General features: G+C 33.4%; 1 protein-coding gene across 11 annotated transcripts in view; it reads right to left on the reverse strand.

Annotated features, from left to right (window-relative positions):
* Window positions 1-334: 334 nt before the first annotated feature.
* The window catches only part of ANO5 (anoctamin 5), an 89,662-nt gene continuing 69,403 nt past the window's right edge, over window positions 335-20,593 (reverse strand). For all 11 annotated transcript variants that reach the window (XM_063641911.1, XM_063641910.1, XM_063641909.1 and 8 more), the window contains 6 exons: window positions 20,146-20,243; window positions 13,190-13,320; window positions 10,651-10,856; window positions 8,874-9,052; window positions 7,470-7,575; window positions 335-4,147 (listed from right to left, as the gene is read on the reverse strand). In XM_063641911.1, coding sequence (XP_063497981.1) covers window positions 3,926-4,147; window positions 7,470-7,575; window positions 8,874-9,052; window positions 10,651-10,856; window positions 13,190-13,320; window positions 20,146-20,243 — 942 coding nt within the window. In that variant the 3' untranslated portion in view covers window positions 335-3,925. The remainder of the gene's footprint in view (window positions 4,148-7,469; window positions 7,576-8,873; window positions 9,053-10,650; window positions 10,857-13,189; window positions 13,321-20,145; window positions 20,244-20,593) is intronic.

Genomic DNA, 20,593 nt, shown 5'->3' on the forward strand with positions numbered 1-20,593 from the left:
CCTGTAACATTTCAACATGCAATGTTTCTTTTTGGGGGACTTTCTGTTCACCTTTATCTTCCAAAGTAGTAAAAATAAAGAGACAAAACAACAAAAACTACCACCTTCTCAACTTTTTCTGCATTATCCAGCTTCTTACTTAAAGGAATTTGCATCGTTAATATGCAAACATCTCAATGTGCAAAAATATGTAATTTCATGAGCTAAACATGTTTTATATATATATATACACACACTTTAATGTTTCTAAGCAACAAATATGACTAAAAAAGCAATACTTAAACTCCAAAATATCAACATTTTACTGTAAGAATAAGTTGAGTTCATGTCAAAATGTAGTTTAATATTAAGTATTACTTTATTCACTGTGTGAATTTGATTCTCTTGAGATTTATGTACACGTTATTTAAGACAGCTTTTCCTGCATAACTGCATATTAGTCTTCCTGGAAAAAAAACTTGGAAGAAAGAAATTTTAAAAAGGAGCACTCATTTCCTGTGTTAACACCAGGGGACATAATCTCACACATAGGAGAGATACACTCAGTCAAACCTTTGAGGAGGATGGAAGCAGGTATCTCACACCAATTAAACCACACTATTATTTTCTTTTTAACATTCTCATCATTTTTCACATAATGCTGAAATAAATAGAATACTGGAATTATTACACATAAAAGTAGAAGAGTCAAAATTTGTCTAGAAAAAGAATAACACAGTAGTTATACCGATTCATTGTGGCTGACTTGTAAGCCTGGCCAGTGGTACTTTTTGCAATGCTATTTTTCTTCATAACATTCTTTAGTTACATAACAACTATTAACAATTTAAAGGAAATATGAGAGAGTTTCTTTCAAAGCAGTAGATTCCCTTTTTGAATGATTGGTACAGATTTCTCACCTTCAACTGGAGTCAATCAACAGAGATCCATACCTACTCATAGCGCCCAACACTACAAAATCACTTTGGAATCTAAGTTTTATTTTGACACATAATAGTTGTCACATTGAAATTTTCTTTAGCTTTTCTCTCACTTTCATTAGGTGTCTTTTTTAAGAGATATACCTCTTATCAACCACAGCTGGACCAAGCTTCCTCGGAACAGCTCTTTCTTCCAAAGACACACACACAGGATTCATAAGGAAATAACTCTTTCCTCACTCCTCCTCTTTCTCATCTCCCGTCACTTTCATCTGTCCTTCTTTCCTTTTCCTCTTCTTTGATAACTTGCATAATGGCTTGGTTAAAAGAAGAATGTTAAAGCTAAGAGGTGTCAAAAGACACAGCAAAAATAAGACAGCATTTCATTTAAGTAAAACAATCCCTTCTTAATGGATTCCTCTAAAATAAATGTTTTGAAGTAGATTTTGCTTCCTGTGTGCAAAGGAAAGTTGATGAAGGCAAGGATGAAAGAGGGCATTTGAAAAGAGTTAAGTATTTTTTTGGCTTTGGCACTTAAAATTTTATTTCACATAAAATCTCAAATGTTCCCTAGATCATTCTGAAAATAAAACTATGCGCTTGGTCAGTGGATAAAATCACCTGCCATGCTGGTAATTATCAACTTATATGTGGTGGTTGGGCACTCTTAATGCAGCCCTCCCATAAAAACCAATGGGTTTAATTAGATGAGACACATCTGTCTAAATTGGTTTGGCTCCTGATTTTGGTTAGCATGTTTTCAGGAAAGTGAGGAATACCTGTATTTCATTTTTAAATCTGAAAAACAAAGATAAACTTCTTGGTAAGAAATTTAAAGGTGAATAAAAAATATCAGTCCATAACATTTTAAAAGGAAAATATCTATCAATCATGGGAATTATTTACTTATCTTAAAAACGATTTATTCCCTTGCTGTTTTCTCCATTCACTTCCAGAAACCCAATAATTTAGTTGGTATATTTTAAAATTGCAGTGTATAGATAACTTTGTGAATTAAATTTGTCTTTATTTACCATACAGTCTACCTCTATGAATACTTTTAAGCCTTAAAAATTAAAGCTTATATTCAAGAAATCAATTTCCATGCTCTTTCTTATTTTTATCAGCACCCAGGAAGGAAGCAATATGAGCGGTGTGCACTGTACCCTGCAGCAATGGAGAATCTGATTTGACAAGCCAAAGATCCTGCATTGGTGGCACCCATCATGGTAACCCTGACTTGTTTTTTCAAGAAAGAAATATTATCTCCTCTACATATGAAATCATCTTTCAATAATGAGATCATTTCAAATTACCCAAAAATATTCATAAGGTCTACTCAGTGGATGACAAATCAATACTGGGGATTAGTCCCAGTCCAAACTGGGGTGACTGTCTCAATAGTTTATAAAATCCATAATCCCCAGTTCTATATGCTTACTATTGATCAGTAGGTAATACCTTCTGCCATATATTTAATACTGGCAGTACCACAATACTTTATTAGCATTAGATAATGAAATATTAGTTTTAAATATTGTGATAAAATTTCTTATGTGTGTGATTAAAAAACAATGTTCTTTTGGAGGTGAATTATAATTTGAAACTAGAGATTCAAATACTACATAACTGGACTATATCACTCTAGTGCTAATAATTATATAGCTATGTGTGTGTATATAGATACACAAATTTATACATATTTAGTTTTTTTTTTAAGTGAAAAAAGAACAAGGATTTTTGTGCATGTAACACAAGCCTAAATTTGAGAGGAATAATTCAACAAACATTTTTTTCCCCTTTAGATTATTAAGTCCATGAACTCATTCTTAGTTAGTTGATTCACTTTTGGTGTTCAAGACTGGTTGTTATTACACTGACAATTTCTTTAAGACAAGCTTACATTTAAGATGTTACATCACATCAAATTACTAGCTAACAACATGACTTCTTGTGTGTCAGAGGTATTGGAACAAGGCACTGAGCATTGTGTAAGATGACACATCAATAGAAAAGATTGTAAACGTATTAAAAGATTTGCAATTATTTTAAAGCAAAGAAATGTTTATCATAAACAACTTGTACCTAACTTATACAAAAAGGCTTCATGATGCGAAATTGGCATTCCAGAAGAAAAGTGATTTTTAAGAAATAATTTAACAATTTTCTAAATTAAAATCAACAAATTAATCAATATACATTGTCTTGCATCCATTAAATACTAAGAAAACACATTTACTTCTCTATTGTATCTTTGCTTGAGAACCTGAAGCAATCTAACAGCTTCATAATGTTGTTTTCCAGATAGGATCAGTCTTGAAACTATTATAACCAAATTATTATCTCTAAGAACCAAGTTGTTTTATGTTGAAACCCAAAATTTCAGTCTCAAGAAAAGGAATTCTGCATTTACCAGGAAGAACTATCTGGGATTCTGATGGTAGTTGAATGTGTCAGGAATAAACCTCTGCTATGATACATTAACACCTTAATGTGTGAGTTTTCTTATGTCATCTGATCTTGGCAATTCATTTGCATATTTTAAAATGATAGGATATATAGAGCTCAGTCAGTCTCTCTGATTCCTTTCTTTTTGCCCCAATATTTTTCTTAATGGGGAAGGAGGTATCAAATAACCCAAGAGAAGACCATAAAAATAAATAGATGCACTGGAAAGTGATGGGACAGCCCAAGGCCAGTGTTTCTTACTAAACTGCAAGACTCCATAATTTCCCAGTATTCTGATTCTACCTGCACTTTCAACAGTCATTTACAGCACCTCAGAAAACAACATCTAGAGAGGGCCCAGTCAATGAAGCAGAGAAGTCGTACATTTCCAACATCACAAAGTTGGCCTCTATAAAAGTGTATAAAAACTTTGAGTTTAAAAAAAAAGAAAAAAAAAAGAAAGGGTAAAATTGACACATGGTTTCTGGCATCTGGCCCTAAACCCAGAAGATATGGTGAAGTAAGGCAGGCCACCTGCTGCTTCCTCATTATGCTGATTAGATTGTTGATTTAGCCAGCTGTGCTTTGTTTTCCTCAATCATGACATGCTTGGCAAATTCATTAGAATTAATTCCCAAGTTCTCTTTTAATTTGTTGAGCTCAAAATCATGGAGAATCTTGATTGTCATTAACTTTTCTCGCTTGATTCTCTCCACAACATCTTTTGGAACATCAGGTATCATCCAGGCCAGCAAAAATTTAACTAAAAACACAACATGCTAGAGGAAATATAAAGGAAAGATTAGACGCTGTTAGAATTGTCACATGTTCAGCAGAAAGTCTTTACAAATCATTTCACTTATTTAAGAAACTGCTCAACATATGAGGTAGAAAGGCAAGGAAGAAGATATGGTCCCTGTCCTAGAACTTTCATACAAAAATCAACATCAAATAAATAATAAATATATACTTAAATATGTAACTAGCAATATTCCAGCTGAACATGATTATTGAATATACTCTTTATCACTGCTCCTTCCTGAAAACCTGATAAAATATTTATAAAGGAATTAGACTCAAAAGAGTGAAAAAGGATAGCAAACTTGCAAATGGTGATGTGGTAACTGATAGTGGAAACCAAAAAGACAAAAGCCAATTTTGTTTCAGATTGTCAGAAAAGTTCAGGAAAGAAGGCAATAAGGACTTTTGAAGGTATTAGTATGAGTTGGAGTTGAAAACCAGAGGATTAGATAAAAATTTGCATAAGGAGCACTTGAATTTTCGGAGCCTTTCTCCCATCTGTATCCAGGTATTCTTTCACTCCATACTATACCCTGGAAGCAGCTGAAGAGTTTGTTTTCTGCAGAAATTATACCAGAAAGCTGTGAATCCAGGGGCACCAGACACAGTGGAGGTATGAAAACATATTGAAAAAAAATTGTGAAAACAGTGAAATTCAGCACAATGAACTGTGAGATACTTAGTCCCCTCTGCCTTGCTCAGGTCTTAGAACATAGGCAGCTACAAAATATCTCAATAGACAGACTTAAAGGGCTTTCTCTGGGAAAAATAACTATTCTGTAAAAGCAGAACTGTGGATGTCAAAATTTTGTAAGGATCCAATGAAAATATCAGCTCACTACCTTATCAACCTACAGTGAAACCCACCAAGTGACATCACTCCTGTATGCACAAAATGCTTAAAATCAGCTTTTCACTGCCACACTCTTAAACGTGAGCAGAACCACCAAATATGTAGGAAAGTCTCTGACATGGGGAAAAAAAAAGAAAAAAAGAAAAGAACCGGATATAAGGAAACGATTAAAAGAAAAAAGTAGAATTTTTAAAAAGATATTAATCCATGTTTTCATAGAAAACAAATAATTAGAATTTCAAACTAGGAAGTGTAAATCTGAATAACGGCAGTTCCAGAGAGACAGCACAAAGAAAGAAAAAATTTATCAAAGAAATTATGCCAGCAAATTTTCTCAACTTGAAGGGTAAGTACATTTTTAGATCTAAGGGGCTCGATGAGTGTTTAAAACAATGAATCTTGACAAATAGCAAAGAACCATCTTGTGAAGATTCATAAAAATGGGGCTAATGACAGAATCCTAAAACCATATTGATTTTAAAAATAGATAATACACAAAGACTGGGGAGTCAGAATAGTATTGCATTTTGTAGCAATACTAGAAGCTGAATGAAAATGAAGCAATGTCTTCAAAATTTCAGGAATACCAAAATAAAGTTGATTAAAAATTTTTTAAGAAAAAAACTTTTAATTATAAATTCTATTCCAAATAATCACATGTAAGGAAAGAAAAGAAATTTTCAATATTCAATTTCTCAAAAATGGACTGCCCATAATTTTTCCTCAGAAAATTACTGGAAGATGTGCTTCACCAAAATAAGCTAGTAAACCAAAAATGGGAGAAACATAGATTGCAGAAAATATAGTCTCCAATAGAAGACAAGATGAAGAGAAGTCCCAGGATGATGCTTGGTTGGAGCCTGCAATGATTACAAAAAATTAATACAAACAAATAAAAGAATTCCTTAAGTAATTTACTGGCTGAAAGGTGATCTAAACTTCTGATGCAAAATGTTGGAAGACTGATAAATTCATAAGGAACTAAGAGACGGAGAAAAGAAAAGTACAATTATAATAAAAGAAATATGTTCAGAATGTAAGACAGGAAACAGATGTGACTAACATTTATAAAGTCATAATTTATAAATCCTGACTATTGTATTTATATAAAATCTCTTATTCAAAACTCTGATGGACAGAAATATTTCAGAATTGAGATTAAATATTAAAAATATGTAATTTAGTGTATAAACCAGCAGGGTCTCAGGTGGCACTCTGTATCAAACACTTAAATATTTCTGCAGCAAAATAAATGAATAGTCACTCTAAAATAATAAAGGCTTATAAATAGCCTTAAATTAGATCATATATTGCTGCTAAATAAATTATCAAAATGCTTCCTGTTTTCTGAGGTTTTGAATTTCAGAATAAGACAAAAAAATGCTTTAATTATTGAGCAGTAGGAGAAAGAGAAAGTTTTTTTTTCCCCCTCTCTCTTTCTCTGTGTGGGTGTGTGTGTGTGTGAGATCTGCCAAAGTAGAATGTCAGTAATTGATAGCCAAACCTAAAAAATAAAAATACATAACTGCAAAATGATGTTCTTTTGCCATACAAGGGAAACTACTAGAAGAATGAGTTAAAAAAATTGAGATGTTTACTTTGGATATTAGGATTTTAGGGTAGGCAGGATTATGTACGATTGCTCTTTTGCTTTTTTGCCATGCAGAACTATTTGATTTTTAAAATTACATGTGAAACCTTGATAACAATAAAAATAAATTACACAGAAACTGGTTGGAATGGCATGTTCTTGGGTTAGGATTGTCTTTTATTGGGCTTTATTCCAGGGTGAAAAAGTACCTTTCTTTTATTTTCCCTCCCTGATAGGCCTTCTTGCCCTATGATTTGTATCACTCAATTTGAAACTTTGTCCAACACTGCCTCTGTTTTGTTTACCTTTTCTTGCATGCCTTATCTCTATAACTACACTAGATATTCCATAAGAGAGGAAGCATAATATAGTAGACAGAGCATAAGCTTGGGAGTGAGGCACATTTGGCATTGAGACCCAGAACTAATGTTAGTTAGTTAATGTTAAGCCAGCTACTACTTATTTTTGCTGAATCTCAGATTCCTTTTTCAAAGGTGAGTGATAGGTCTAATTTACAATGTTGTTATGATTTAATACAGCCTCTGGAACTAGTAAATAATAGGTATTCTGTAAAATCAGTGGGTTATTTCCCCTTTTCCTGACTTGAAGGGAAAAAAACCATATTTGTTTTCCTTTCCTTCTCTGTCACCATGACATATTCAACAATAGTAAGTGAATAATAGGCAATCCATTGTACTGAGAATATCCCTAAGGTGCTTTTTATGACAACAAATACAATACTTCCTTCAAGACAATGTATTGAGATACTGCTAACTTTCTGATGAGAGGTTACCTTTAGAAATATCTGCCTAAAGAGAGAAGAGAGTAATTGGAATGAAAGTTAAGAACAGCTTACTTCCATAACAATGATGAAGGTCATCTTGGCAGCAAGGACATGCCAGAATTGCATATTATGAAAATATTTATTCTCATCATCAGGAGGATATCTGTAATCTCTGTACCTGAAAAGTGGAAGTAAATGAAAAAAATAGTTATAGCTTCAACTAGAGAGACCTAACATAATTTCTTATTATTTCTCTTAACAGATCTTTCTAGTTGATCAGAAAAATCAGGTCAAAGTTAACTGATATTATGAAACATTTATCTTTCCTGTTCACATAAAGTCAGGGTATATGCTACTTATGTGCAAAATAGATCTAAGAAGAAATATACAAGTGGAACTTCTCTCTTGCCCTTCAAAGACAAGCTTTTCAAATGAGTTATTCAAAATTTGCTGCTTCCACTTCCTCTTTTCCCTTAACACTCTCAGTCCTTTCCTTCTCTCCTATCCTTAAACTGCAGGTATATTTTAATCCTTTGATTTGACTTTCAAAAATAAGAATATTATAGGCCACTTCTATCTTCTTGAAACTCTATTTTCTCATGGCTGTTCTGATGCTGTATTGCTTTGTTTTTCTTAACACAATTCTGAAGTTTTCTTAATGTTCAACTTTGTGAGTTCATTCTCTTCTATGAAGTCACGGGATACTGGTCCTCCTCAAATATTTTGTCCAGCTAAGGGGTAATCACATCCAGAAATCTGACACCAGTGGCCATGCTCTTAAACACATTAGGCTATGATTTCACTATACTCAAATATGTAATATAACTATAATAATGTCTGCTTGTCTTGCAATATTTTACTCCTTTTTGTTTGGAGTCTCAAATGAAACAGCTGGTTTAAATTAAGGGGCCTTGATAAGCGTGTATGTGTGTGTGTGTGTGTCTTTAAATTGTATGGTGAAAAGATCCCATAGTACATGATACACTGTGTGTAAAAACAGTAGGTTCACATATGCAATTTTATATTCCCTATACAGAATAAAACCTTTTAGTAGGATAGGTGGTGAACTGATTATATTATTATACTGTTATTTCTCCCTCTCACTCTCTTTTCTGAGGACACAGATAAATTCAAGTAAGTTAAATGTATATACAATATGACGAGGTTGTATCATCTATAGATTATTGCAGCTTTGGACTAAGGGGCACTTGTTGGTGACAAATCCTTTTGATAAATTAGAAAGTAAGAAAAAATTTTGAACTAATGTTATCTTTACCCATAATCTTAGTTTTTGCCATTTTACCTTTTCAAATCTGAATCATGCAATGTGTGAATTCTAGAACGGATACAATTTATTTATACAGGATTTTTGTTGCCCTAAGAAAATCCTTTATATTGTAAGACAGAAAGGTAACAGATAACTTAAGAAATACACTTAAAGGATAAAACTAAAACCTAAACAAACAAACAAATCACCTGCAAGTGATGAAGTCTCGTTTTTCTGAAGGTGCAGTGTGGTTTGGAAAATCAGCTATCAGGAATACTGACAGGCTATTATTCACATATCCTGTCATAGGCTGTGTGGCATTTGTTGAGTAAGCATAGTAGTAAACTAGACGGGGAATGATGTCCGACGTAAATGCAACAATAAAGGCCTGAAGAATAAAAAAAAGAGGGAGATCATCAGCTGCCAATTTAGTTTTAACAATGACTGATTTGTACATCTCTCAGTACCATAAATTATACAGATGCAAAATGATTAAATACTATTATAAATCATAGTAATATGCAAGTCTTTGTCTTGAAACACAAAACAGCTCATTTACAGTGTGTGATCAGTATTCCAAGATTTCATAGCTACAAAGTGGCTAAGTAGAGTCAGACCGAAATGTATCTGTCTCTAAGAACCATGTTCTTTCCATCAAGCCTTGCTATTTCTTACATTTCTTATTGTTTCACAGCACAGTTCTACTATCTTTAACCAAATTAACTTTCTTAGACTAACTCAATGAGGTAGGACTGTGTGTGTGTGTGTGTGTGTGTGTGTGTGTGTAAGAGATTAACAGGAAAGGAATGAGGAAGCAGCATATCATGTGTTTGTAAATTTCTCACAGTTCAGTGCAATTAATTTCAGTATTTGATTCCATGGGAATGATATTTTCATATCCTTTCCTAAGTTCTGGAATAGTATAAATAGCATATTTCCTTTAGGTTAGATAAGTCAACTAGAAACCATCTGGCTCTGGCACCTGTAATTTTAGTGCCACACTTTAAAAAAATCTAATGTAACTTCTATGGCTAATGGTACATTCAGGCTTTCTATTACTTACTGAATAGATCTGGCAATTGTTGCTTTCTAAAAAAGTCATTTCAAATATATTTCAAAATTTATTGGAGTAAATTGGTACACAAGAGTCTCTCATACTTTTTTTCAGTTTTACTTACTTTGTCTTTCCAGTAAACTAGCTCTTGATTTACTCAGCAATTATATTGCTTTTTGTTTTCTAATTTGATTATTTCTGATTACATCTTTATTCTTTACTACTTTCTATCAATTTGATTTACAACTTTTGATAGCATCTTAAGTTATATACTCAGCTCATTTTCCAGTCTTCTTTTAATAATTAAAAATGTATGGCAATGGAGTTATCTGTAATAGTGGTTTTGCCTCATTCCTATAGGCTTTCATTTAAATTAAGCTCTATGATTTCAGTTCTGTTTTCTCTTATAGGAGGCCTACTTAAAAATGTTAGATTTTCTTTTTTGATTATCTTATTATCAACTTCAATTTATAAAGTATATTGTAGGTGAAAATGCATTGTAAAAGTTATACTTTTGGAAATTTATTGTTCTTACATTTTAATAAGTGTTTCATAAACACAACAGGTAAATGTATATTCTCTGTAGTACACAAATGCAAATATAATCAATTTTTAATTGTTTTCTTCAAACACATTATACTGTTACTTATTTTCTGTCTACTTTGTCACATGCTGTGAAACTGTCATGATACTTTAATGACAGTTATATTTTTATTTAATGACACTTATAATTTTAAAATTGTCCTCGTATTTCTAAGAGTTTGCCTGACATAGGCTTTTCTGTATTGGTTAGTGCATAACAATTTTGGAATGTTTTAGCTTTATAAAGTATCACCATGATGAAATCAATGTAAAGATTAAGCATCATTTACATCTCCCCATGCCCCCCAAAATGAAATGCAAAGTCACCCCACCAAAATAGGTCCACTTACATTAGTTGCAACAGAAAGGACAGCCATTCCATAAAGAATGTCTTGCCAAACACCTATGCTATGAGCTTTAGAAGCTACAGTTCTCCTGTATTGAGTGGTAAGTTTCCAGGCATCCACTCGAATCTCTACAATATTATTTATGAGAGCAAGAAGAGGAGCCAAAGGAAAAGAGGCCACAAACAGTGTAACAAATCCAAATTGAGTAACTGTAGAGAAAAGAAAAAGGCATGAACTCATTATTGTGAAGGAGAAAGACAGGAACACCCTGCCCAAATCCTGCTACTTCCTTCATTTTGGAGTGATCCACACGAATACGACAATCCAGGCTTCAGTCCGTCTGTCCAGTTCTTCCTGTCCACAGGAGGCGCAATGACTTACCTGCTTGCTAGAACTGGAAGGAGAAACTGGGCATGCATGGCTGAGTTCCTTCTTTGCTCTCCCTTTAGAGATATGCTTGTTAGAAGGAAGAATCCATTCCTCTTTGCCTTTTATTATGGGCTAAGCTTAGGTTTATGCTTGTCTAGTCTTTACATTTGTATTTAGCAATTTAGTGTGGTAACCAAGTTTTTCTATCTTGCTAGCCCATCTACTTTTTGAGATCAGGCATGATGACTGATTCATTTGTATAATCCCAGCAGCCAGCTGTGTGTGTGTGTGTGTGTGTGTGTGTGCCAGAAAAGGAAATATACATTTTCTAGAATAAGAAATTTGTTAAGGTCTTGATTCTCCTTACTATCATGACATCTTTCTAAATAAATTTTATTATCTCTCCTCATTAAGACTCAACAGAGGACCACACCTGTTTAAGGTGGCTTATCTCCACACTTTTATTCTTCTGTTTCCAACAATGGGGTAAAAGAACCCATGCAACTAACAGCCCAAGCTTCCCACATGATTGAAGAAAAAAATAATAAGCCATTTAATGGAAATGGCTTTCCATTAAAGGAAAAAAAAATTCCGTTATTCCTCCATTTTAAATACATCTCAAATGTTTCTGGAATTTAGCTTCTCTCATCTAATTGAATCTGTCTTGTTATCAAGTGAAAAAATACATATTCACCTCCTTTTTTTCCTGCTTTCTCTACCTAACCTATGAGGTAGAAAATGAAGAGGAAGTATTATGTAGAAGCAGCATGAACTTTCTAGGTTCACATCTAATATCTTCACCTAAAATCTTTGTGGCCCATAAAAAAATTTATTAACCTATGCAAGTTTCAGAATTCACAACAATAAAATGTGTAGAATAATGAATACTCTGCAGAATTGTTTCAAAATTAGATACAATATATAAAGTTTTCAGAATAAATTAATTATGTCTTAATAAGTGGTAAACAATCTTATGAAACCTTTGTTTCAACTTTTTAATTTCAGTAATAATCTCTGATGTACATATGTGCAAACTCATTTGAAACTTACACAATTAAAAATTATAGCCTTATCACCTTATAAGGCAAAGATTATCTGATTTTCCAAAGAGTTCTATAAAATGGCTTCTATTTGTCCTAAATTTATATTTCAATCCATGTATCACATAATGTATTACACTGGAGAAGCATGAAGAATTTTGGCTCATCTCACGTATTCTACCACGGTTTTATGGGCCTTGAAAGGTAAGAAAATGATTTTCCTGGCTGGGCGCTGTGGCTCACGCCTGTAATCCCAGCACTTTGGGAGCCCGAGGCGGGAGAATCATGAGGTCAGGAGATCGAGACCATCAACATGGTGAAACCCCGTCTCTACTAAAAATACAAAAATTAGCCGGGCGTGACGGCACGCGCCTGTAGTCCCAGCTACAGGCGATTCTCCTGAAGCAGGAGAAATCGCTTGAACCCAGGAGGCAGAGGCTGCAGTGAGCCGAGATCGGGCCACTGCACTCCAGCCTGGGCGACAGAGCGAGACTCTGTCTCAAACAAACAAACAGTTTCCTTAATTCTGTGAGAGAAACAGGGAAAGTTGCTTGAGGGAAAACACTCTGAGCAGACCATATAGGCAGTTCCCAGAAAAATCTCTCTGAAAGTTGCTCCTCAAGGGTCTCTTCTCTGTTCAAAACTTGCAATGTTTTGAATGTTTCTTGTGTTCAGCTTGTATTTCCCTTACACAGTCGCTTTTAGCCTTATTTTTAACCTCACAGAAAGGACATATACTAATTTAAAGTCAAACTCTGGAAATGTTTTTAAGGCAACTTATTCTATCTTTGAGCTGTCAGTCAATGAGGCAAACAAATGGAGAAATAGCCATCAAAGTGAATTTGAGATGGGTGTTAAAAAATGACTCTTACTTGATTTGGTTCAACAATATTAACATTCAGTTAACAGGAACTGAGATTGGTGTTTTGAAACTAAAATTTATTCTGCAGTCTATTTGATGGAACAGGGAAACAGGGAACAAATTTTCTTTAAATCCCTCCACTCATCTTTTTTGCCAACCAGCCAATGATTTATTGAACACCTGCCATGTGCAAGGCAGAAAGAAATATCAGGAGCTGAAAAATCACCCATTCATGCTGACTCTGTGTTTCAGAACAGTGGTTAAAAATTACCTGTTTCTAAGTACTCATAGAAAAGCCCAAGAGGTCCAAAACTTTCAAGGTCATGATCCTGCTCCCATCGACTATACAGCTTCTCAGAATTCGTCCGAGCTTTTCGGCGTCTCCACCAATTCAAAGCCAAGCTGTTGGAAGTGATAAAAGTTAATATATGAATAGGACTAAAAAGAAAGCGATCAGAGAATCAGAGTGTTAGATCTGGAAACTGGCAGAAATTAGAGATTAAATAACTTAAGATCACAGAGCAAAGAGAAATGACAGCAGCCAAAGCGCAAATCAAAATCTGGTGTTCTTTTCATGACACATGTAGAAGTCAAGAGTTCTTTATTAGGGTGATTGAGAAAATAAGACAATCTTTACTCCGCTCAGCTCAGAGAAATATATTTACTCAGAGACACTTTGGCTAAGGAATAAGTGGAGGAGAGGGTTACCACTAAGACCACTTACTAATCCTGATGCTGTCATGATGCTCAGAAGAAAATTCAAACAAATATGAAATTGATTATAATAGGAAATGACTCACATAATAAGTTGAATAACATTAAACAAAATTTTAACCAACTGAATTCCATGCTATATAAAAAGATGACATATGATAATGTATTACTTTTTTTAAAAAAGGCTTTTTAAAAAACTTAAATTAGCAAATCAATAAATATATCACATTGATTAGTTTGAGCCGAAAAATATAAAATCATCTCAACTGATGCAGAAAAATGCATTTGATATATTTTAAGGACCTATTAAAACCTACTTAGGAAAGAAAAGTAGAAATAGAAAAAAATTATTTCAATCTTACCAGAAATATCTACTAAAATCCATGGCAAACTCTTTTTCTTTCTTTCTTTTCTTACTTTTCTTTCTTTTCTTTCCTTTCTTTTCTCTTTCTTTCTCTCTTTCTTTTTTTCTTTTTCCTTCCTTTCCTTTCCTTTCCTTTCGTTTCCTTTCCTTCCCTTTCTTCCTTCTTTTCCTTCCCTTTCTCCCTTCCTTTCCTTTTTTTTCTTTTCGTTTCTCCCTTCTCTCCTTCCTTCCTTCCTTTTCTCTCTCTCTCCTTTTTTCTTTCTCTGTGTCTGTCTTCTTTCTTTCTTTTTTGAGACAGGGTCTCACTCTGCCACTCAGGCTGGAGTGCAGTGGTGCAATCACAGCTCACTGCAGCCTTGACCTTTTCTCCTGCCTCCACCTCTCAAGTAGCTGGGACTAAAGGCATGTGCCTCCATGCCTGGCTAATTTTTAAATTTTATTCTGTATGACGGGGTCCCATTTTGTTTCCCAGACTGGTCTTGAACTCCTGAGCTCAAGCAATCCTCCCTCCTCATCCTCCCAAAATGTTGGGATTCCAGGCATGAGCCATTGCACCAGGCTGCAAACAGCATTCTTAATTGGGGAAAGTCTAAAGCATTTCCTTTAGAATCAAGAACAAAATAAGAATTTGCATGATCACATTCAAGATTACTGGAGATCTTAGCCAGTAAAATAAAATAAGAAAGGCAAAATAATTGGAAATAAAGGAGAAATCTGTGATTATTAACAGTGATGTGATTGTCTGAATAGAAAACCCAAGTGAAGTTAGACAAAAATGATTAGAAATAATATTAGGGTTTATTAATATATTTCATTCCTATACACCCACAACACACAAGTAGAAAACATATATATTTTTAAAAAGATATCATTTATAATAGCAATTAAAAAGTACCTAGAAATTGATGTCACAAAAGATTTATAAGACCTATATGTAGAAGTTTAAAATATTTATTAGAATTCATTAAAGTCCAATTTAAATGTTCACGAGTAAGAAGGCTTGGTATTATTAAAAAAAAGTCAACTGTTTATACTGAAACAATTAAAATATAATTTCAATGAAAAAGCCAAATTATTTTTCCATGTAAAGTCTGACAAGATGTTTATAAAATTTATATAGATTGATAAAAGACCAAGAATAGCCAAGACAGTTCTACAGATAAAAAATAAGTTGATAAATGTTGCCCCACCAGATATCAAGATTTAGAAAGCTGTATTAAGAGACTGTAGTACTGTATTCACAATAGCAAAGACATGGAATCAACCTAAATGTCCATCAGTGGTAGAGTGGATAAAGAAAATGTGGTACACATACACCATGGAATGCTAGGCATCCATAGAAAAGAACAAGATCATGTTCTTTGCAGGAACATGGATGGAGCTGGAGGCCATTATCCTTAGCAAACTAATGCAAGAACAGAAAACCAAATACCACATGCTCTCACTTATAAGTGGGAGCCAAATGATGAAAACACACAGACACATAGAGGGGAACAGCAGACACTGGGGCCTATCAGAAGGTAGAGTATCATAACAGGGAGAGGATCAGGAAGAAAAAGTACTGGGTATTAGATTTAATACCTGGATGATAAAATAATCTATGCAACAAACCCCCATGACATAAGTTACTTGTGTCACAAATCTGCACATGTACCTCTGAACTTAACAGTTAAAAAAGAGAGAGAGATTGTTGTACTGGTGCAGGGATAAACAAATCTTGGGATAGAATAGAAAACTTGAAATAGCCTTGCACTTGGTATAATCGTAGATAGATTTTATATATATATATATATATATATACACACATAAAATAGTAGATTTTATATATATATATATAATCGTAGATATTTATATGGCATGTAGATAGTGTTTATATGGCATAAAAAGTTTTGTAGATAATATTGTATGTAGATGAAGAGTATTGTAGATGATGGAGCATACAAAAAAGGAACTTTTCGTTAAATGGTAATATGAGGATTTATACAAATATATAGTTTATACATATATATATACATATATGTAAAAAATAGACTTGTATCTTATATCAGACATAAAAATCCTGTCCACATATATTTAGAATTTGAAAGTGAAAAACAATAATGTCAAAATGTATAAAAAATTTAGAAGTAAGTATACGAGAATATCTTTGTGCGTGTGTGTGTGTTTCCACATAACTTTTTATCAGTACATATGCATACCCAGTATTTTGCCTAGGACCTTACTTTTGGCATAACTTTAACCGATCTGGTAAATAATAATGAAAATATCTTATAATCCTGGGTAGGAAAATATTACTTAAACAATTATTTAAAAATGCTAACACATAAAATAAAAGATTGATAAATTCTACCATATTAAAGTTATGTAATTTTGTTCATCTAAACCAGTGGTTTCCAACTAGGAGTAATTTTGCCCACAATTACACAATTGCACTCTCTAGGGATATTTTGGTTGTCCCAACTGGAGAGGGATGAGTTATTGGCATCTAGCGGATGGAGTCCAAGGATGCTGTCAAACATCTTACAATCCAAAGGATAACCCACACCCCACAACTAAGAATTATATAAATAATTCTGTGGTTGTGACACTGTGACCTAAACATACTATTAAAAAATAAAAAGATAACAGTTATGTTAGAATAAAATATTTTCAACATATATAACCAAAAAAGAAGCAAATAAAAACCAGTAACCAGAAGTTTAAAAGTAGTCATAGAAATAAATTGAAAAAAGATTGACAGTAGGAAAATGGTTAAACAACATGAACAAGCATTTAATTGAAAAGGAAACAAATATGGCCAAAAATGCTTATTCGTGTTGTCAATCAGAAAAATGCAAAATTAGACCAAAATGAGATATCATTTATAACCCCCGGTTGGCAAAAATAATAAGACAATATGAAGTACCATAGCAAATGTGGATTAAAAGGAACATTTGTATATTGCTTATACTCAAACCAAAACACAAAGAGGAAAAATGAATAGTGTAAAGAGGAAAAAGCACCTGTGATTTCTGAGACACTATCAAACAGACGAGCATACTCTAACTGGAGTCACAGTGGAAAAGAGATCACCCAGTTCAAGAAACAGAACATGGCTAGAAATTTCGGAAGCTCTTTCATGTGCTTCGTTCCATTTATAAATTCTTCAATCCCCACATCCATAACCATTACCTTAAATTTTATAATTATCACTTCCTTGCTTTCTAAAAATAGTTTTGTCTATGATCCATTTTGAGTTCATTTATGAATGACGTGCAAGTTTCACATAGTTTTATTATTTTGCATATGGGATGTCCAATTTTTCCAACACCATTTATGAAAAAGACTACTCTTTCATCAATGAATTGCTTTTGCACCTGTCTTAAATTAAATGGTCACATTTGGCTAGAGCACAAATTTCTGCAATATCTGTTTCTACAATCTCTACTCCATTCCATTGGTTTATATAACTATCCCTTCACCAATCCTACATTGTCTTGATTAATACAGTTTGTAGTAAGCCTTAAAATTGAGTAGAGTATTTCCTACAGCTTTATTCTTCTTTTATCATACTTGTTTGGGTTATTTTAGTTCCTTGGCCTTCCACATAAATTTTAGAATCCACTTGTTTATACCTATAAAAATCCTGCTGATATTTTGATTATAATAACAATAAATCTATATATCAATTTGGGGATAATTGACCACAAACATGATATTTCTCTCCATTTATATAGTTTTAAAATTTCTTTAATCATCAGGATTTTGTAGTTCTCCTCACACAAATTCTATATGATTTTAGATTCTACCAGATGATTTCATTTGTTTGGAGCTAACAAATTCTGTGCTAACCAATGTTTCTTGCATCCTGTACTTTCACTTTGTGATCTCTTTTTGCTCAAGAAAATCTTTCAGTAGTTCTTTCCATGACAATTTTACATGCAAACTCTCCTAGTCTTTTCATGTCTAAAAATGTCTATTTTACCAGCACTTTAAATAATAGTTTACCTGGTTCTAGAAATGAAAGGGGAACATTATTTTCACTGAGAACCTTGAAAACATCTTTTGGTATCTAATGCTATTGATAAGAAATTGATGATAGTGTAGATGACATTCATTTGAATAAAGTTAATCTTTTTCATCTAAGATTTTTAAAGATTGTCTGTTTTTCTTTGGTGTTCTGTAGTTTCACCATAATGAATCTGGGTATGAATTGAATTCTATTATCTTGAACTGAATTCTAGTACCTTGATTCATACTCAGAATTTGTTTCCATTTCTGAAACTTGTGTTTTTCCTCATTTTTGAAAAATGTTCAGCAATTACCTATTCGAATATGTTTTTCCTTCAGCATTTACTCAATTACCTTTTTCTGGAACTACTAGTAGATTAATGTGGAAGCCTCTTAATCTAACATACCCTTATTTTATTTTTATTAAATGTCATATATTTGTTATACCGTACAAGGTAGGAATTTCTCACTATTATTTTCCAATTCACTAATACATTCTTCAACCATGTCCAGGCTGGAATTGTACTCTGGAATTTTCCCATCTGTTGTACTCATTATTTAAAGTATAATTTTTGACTTATGTGTAATTGCTTCCATTTCATATTTACTTATTCTTATTTCATTTCTGTCAGTTTTTATTTATTTCCTGATCTGTTTTAATGACAGTATCACCTTTCCTTATGTTGTTAGTATTGTCAACATCATTTTTTAAGGGCTTTGCCAGAATATTCTAGTTAGAAATATCAGCTGGAGCAAGTTCATTTTCTAATAATTGATTTTGTTCACACCTTTGTAGCATTAAATATTATCACATTTTGAAATTTTGGTTATTAGGAAGGCTCAGGTATTTTTTGTTGTCGTTGTTGTTAATTTGCTTGTTTTTTTTTTTTAATTTACCTCCTCCGTCTTTTGTCTCTCTCCCTCTCTGTGCATATGTATCCCCCATCTTCTGTTTGGTTTAGATATTGCCTCCATTCAGTCCTCTGGGTTCTCAATCTAGAGCTAGAACTTAAAATAAAAGTTTGGGGGCCAGGTGTGATGGCACGTGCCTGTAATCCCAGCTGCTCAGGAGGCTGAAGCAGGAAAGTTACTTGAACCCCAGAGGTGGAGGTTGCAGTGAGCCGAGATTGCGCCATTGCACTCCAGCCTGGGCCACAGAGTGTAACTCTGTCTCAAAAAAAAAAAAAAAGTTTGGCTGTTTCTCTTATGGATGTGGTACATCTAAGCATGAAACTAGAAGGCTAGGCTTATATTTATTACCATTTGCAGGGATAAGTCCATGTTCTTCTTCTGTTAGTACTTGAAATAGAGCCCTAAGTGGCACTATGAAATCGTGTATATATTGGAGGTGGGAAGGTGCAGGGATAGTGTTTTCAGTCTTCTTTCATGAGTGAGAGTAAACCCAGTCTCTGGCTTCAAGTGCAGTTAAAGTGGATGGGCCTCTGTCTTAAGTGGAGCACTTTTACTCCACTTTATATTGCATGCCAAACCCTGACACAGTCATTTCCTAACTAGGAGCCCTGCAGGATCGTAGACTTATGATTTTATAATTCTTTCTCTTTTTATCCGTGACAATTTTCATCTACTATTTGAGATAAACTGTCAGTTTAGTTTTCTCTTTTTATAATGTATTCATTATTGCTGTGTTTTGATCAGAGAGCAATCTTTCATGTATTGACCTGAAAGTCTCCATCATTTCATTTACAATCTATTTTTACGCCTAGATTACATGACGCATCGATATTTTTACAAAGTTCACCTTTTAGTAATATTCAGAAATAATACACAGCATGTAGAATAAACTACAGAGGATATAGCATTTAGATGTCCCAGTGAAATCTTCACAGGAAAGAAAAGTAACAAAAATGCATATTTAAAAGATTGTGTTCAAAACATTATATTGTACCTCATAAATATAGATAATTATTTGTCAATTAAAATTTTTTAAAAACCTTGCTAGCCATGGAACCAAAATAAATAATAAAAATAAGAGCTGATATTACTTTAATGCAATCTTCACTGTTGTTAAACATAAAGCTTTCTTTTGGCTTAAACATTTTCTAACAAAGGCACCATGGTAATCAAAAAATTCCGTCTTCTTCTAGAGGAAATATCTCATGGTTACTTAAATCAAATAAAAACTTGTAAGTCATACATACGGATAAATGGCTTCTTTAATGTTTCCAAAAATCTGTTTCCCGGTCATTATAATGGTCAATTGGGTTGTCAATTCTATAAGACAGCCTCCAGGATCACACTAGTCAGAAGCAAGAGGGGAGAAAACAGAATTGAATGATCAAAGATGGAATTTTGCAACACCTAAAGGAAACCCTAAACCGTAAGATTAGAATCTGAAGGTTTTGGTTAGAAGGGTTAAGATATATTTAGCCCAATAGTTTAAAACTTGATCACAGACCAGTGCCGGGCTAGCTGCATTAGATTGATCTGTGAACTGTGTTAAAAAACACAGATTTCTGGGTCTCATTCTTAGAAAATTCTGAGTTCTTTATATCTGGGTTAGGGTTGGGAGTTGTTATATCTTCCATTCTCCACAATTTGGAAGCCACGGATCTGTTCTAACTCTACTACCCATAGTGGAACCATTTC

The sequence above is a fragment of the Symphalangus syndactylus genome, chromosome 6 (genome assembly GCF_028878055.3).
Source record: "Symphalangus syndactylus isolate Jambi chromosome 6, NHGRI_mSymSyn1-v2.1_pri, whole genome shotgun sequence".
In the NCBI taxonomy this organism is placed as follows: domain Eukaryota; kingdom Metazoa; phylum Chordata; class Mammalia; order Primates; family Hylobatidae; genus Symphalangus; species Symphalangus syndactylus.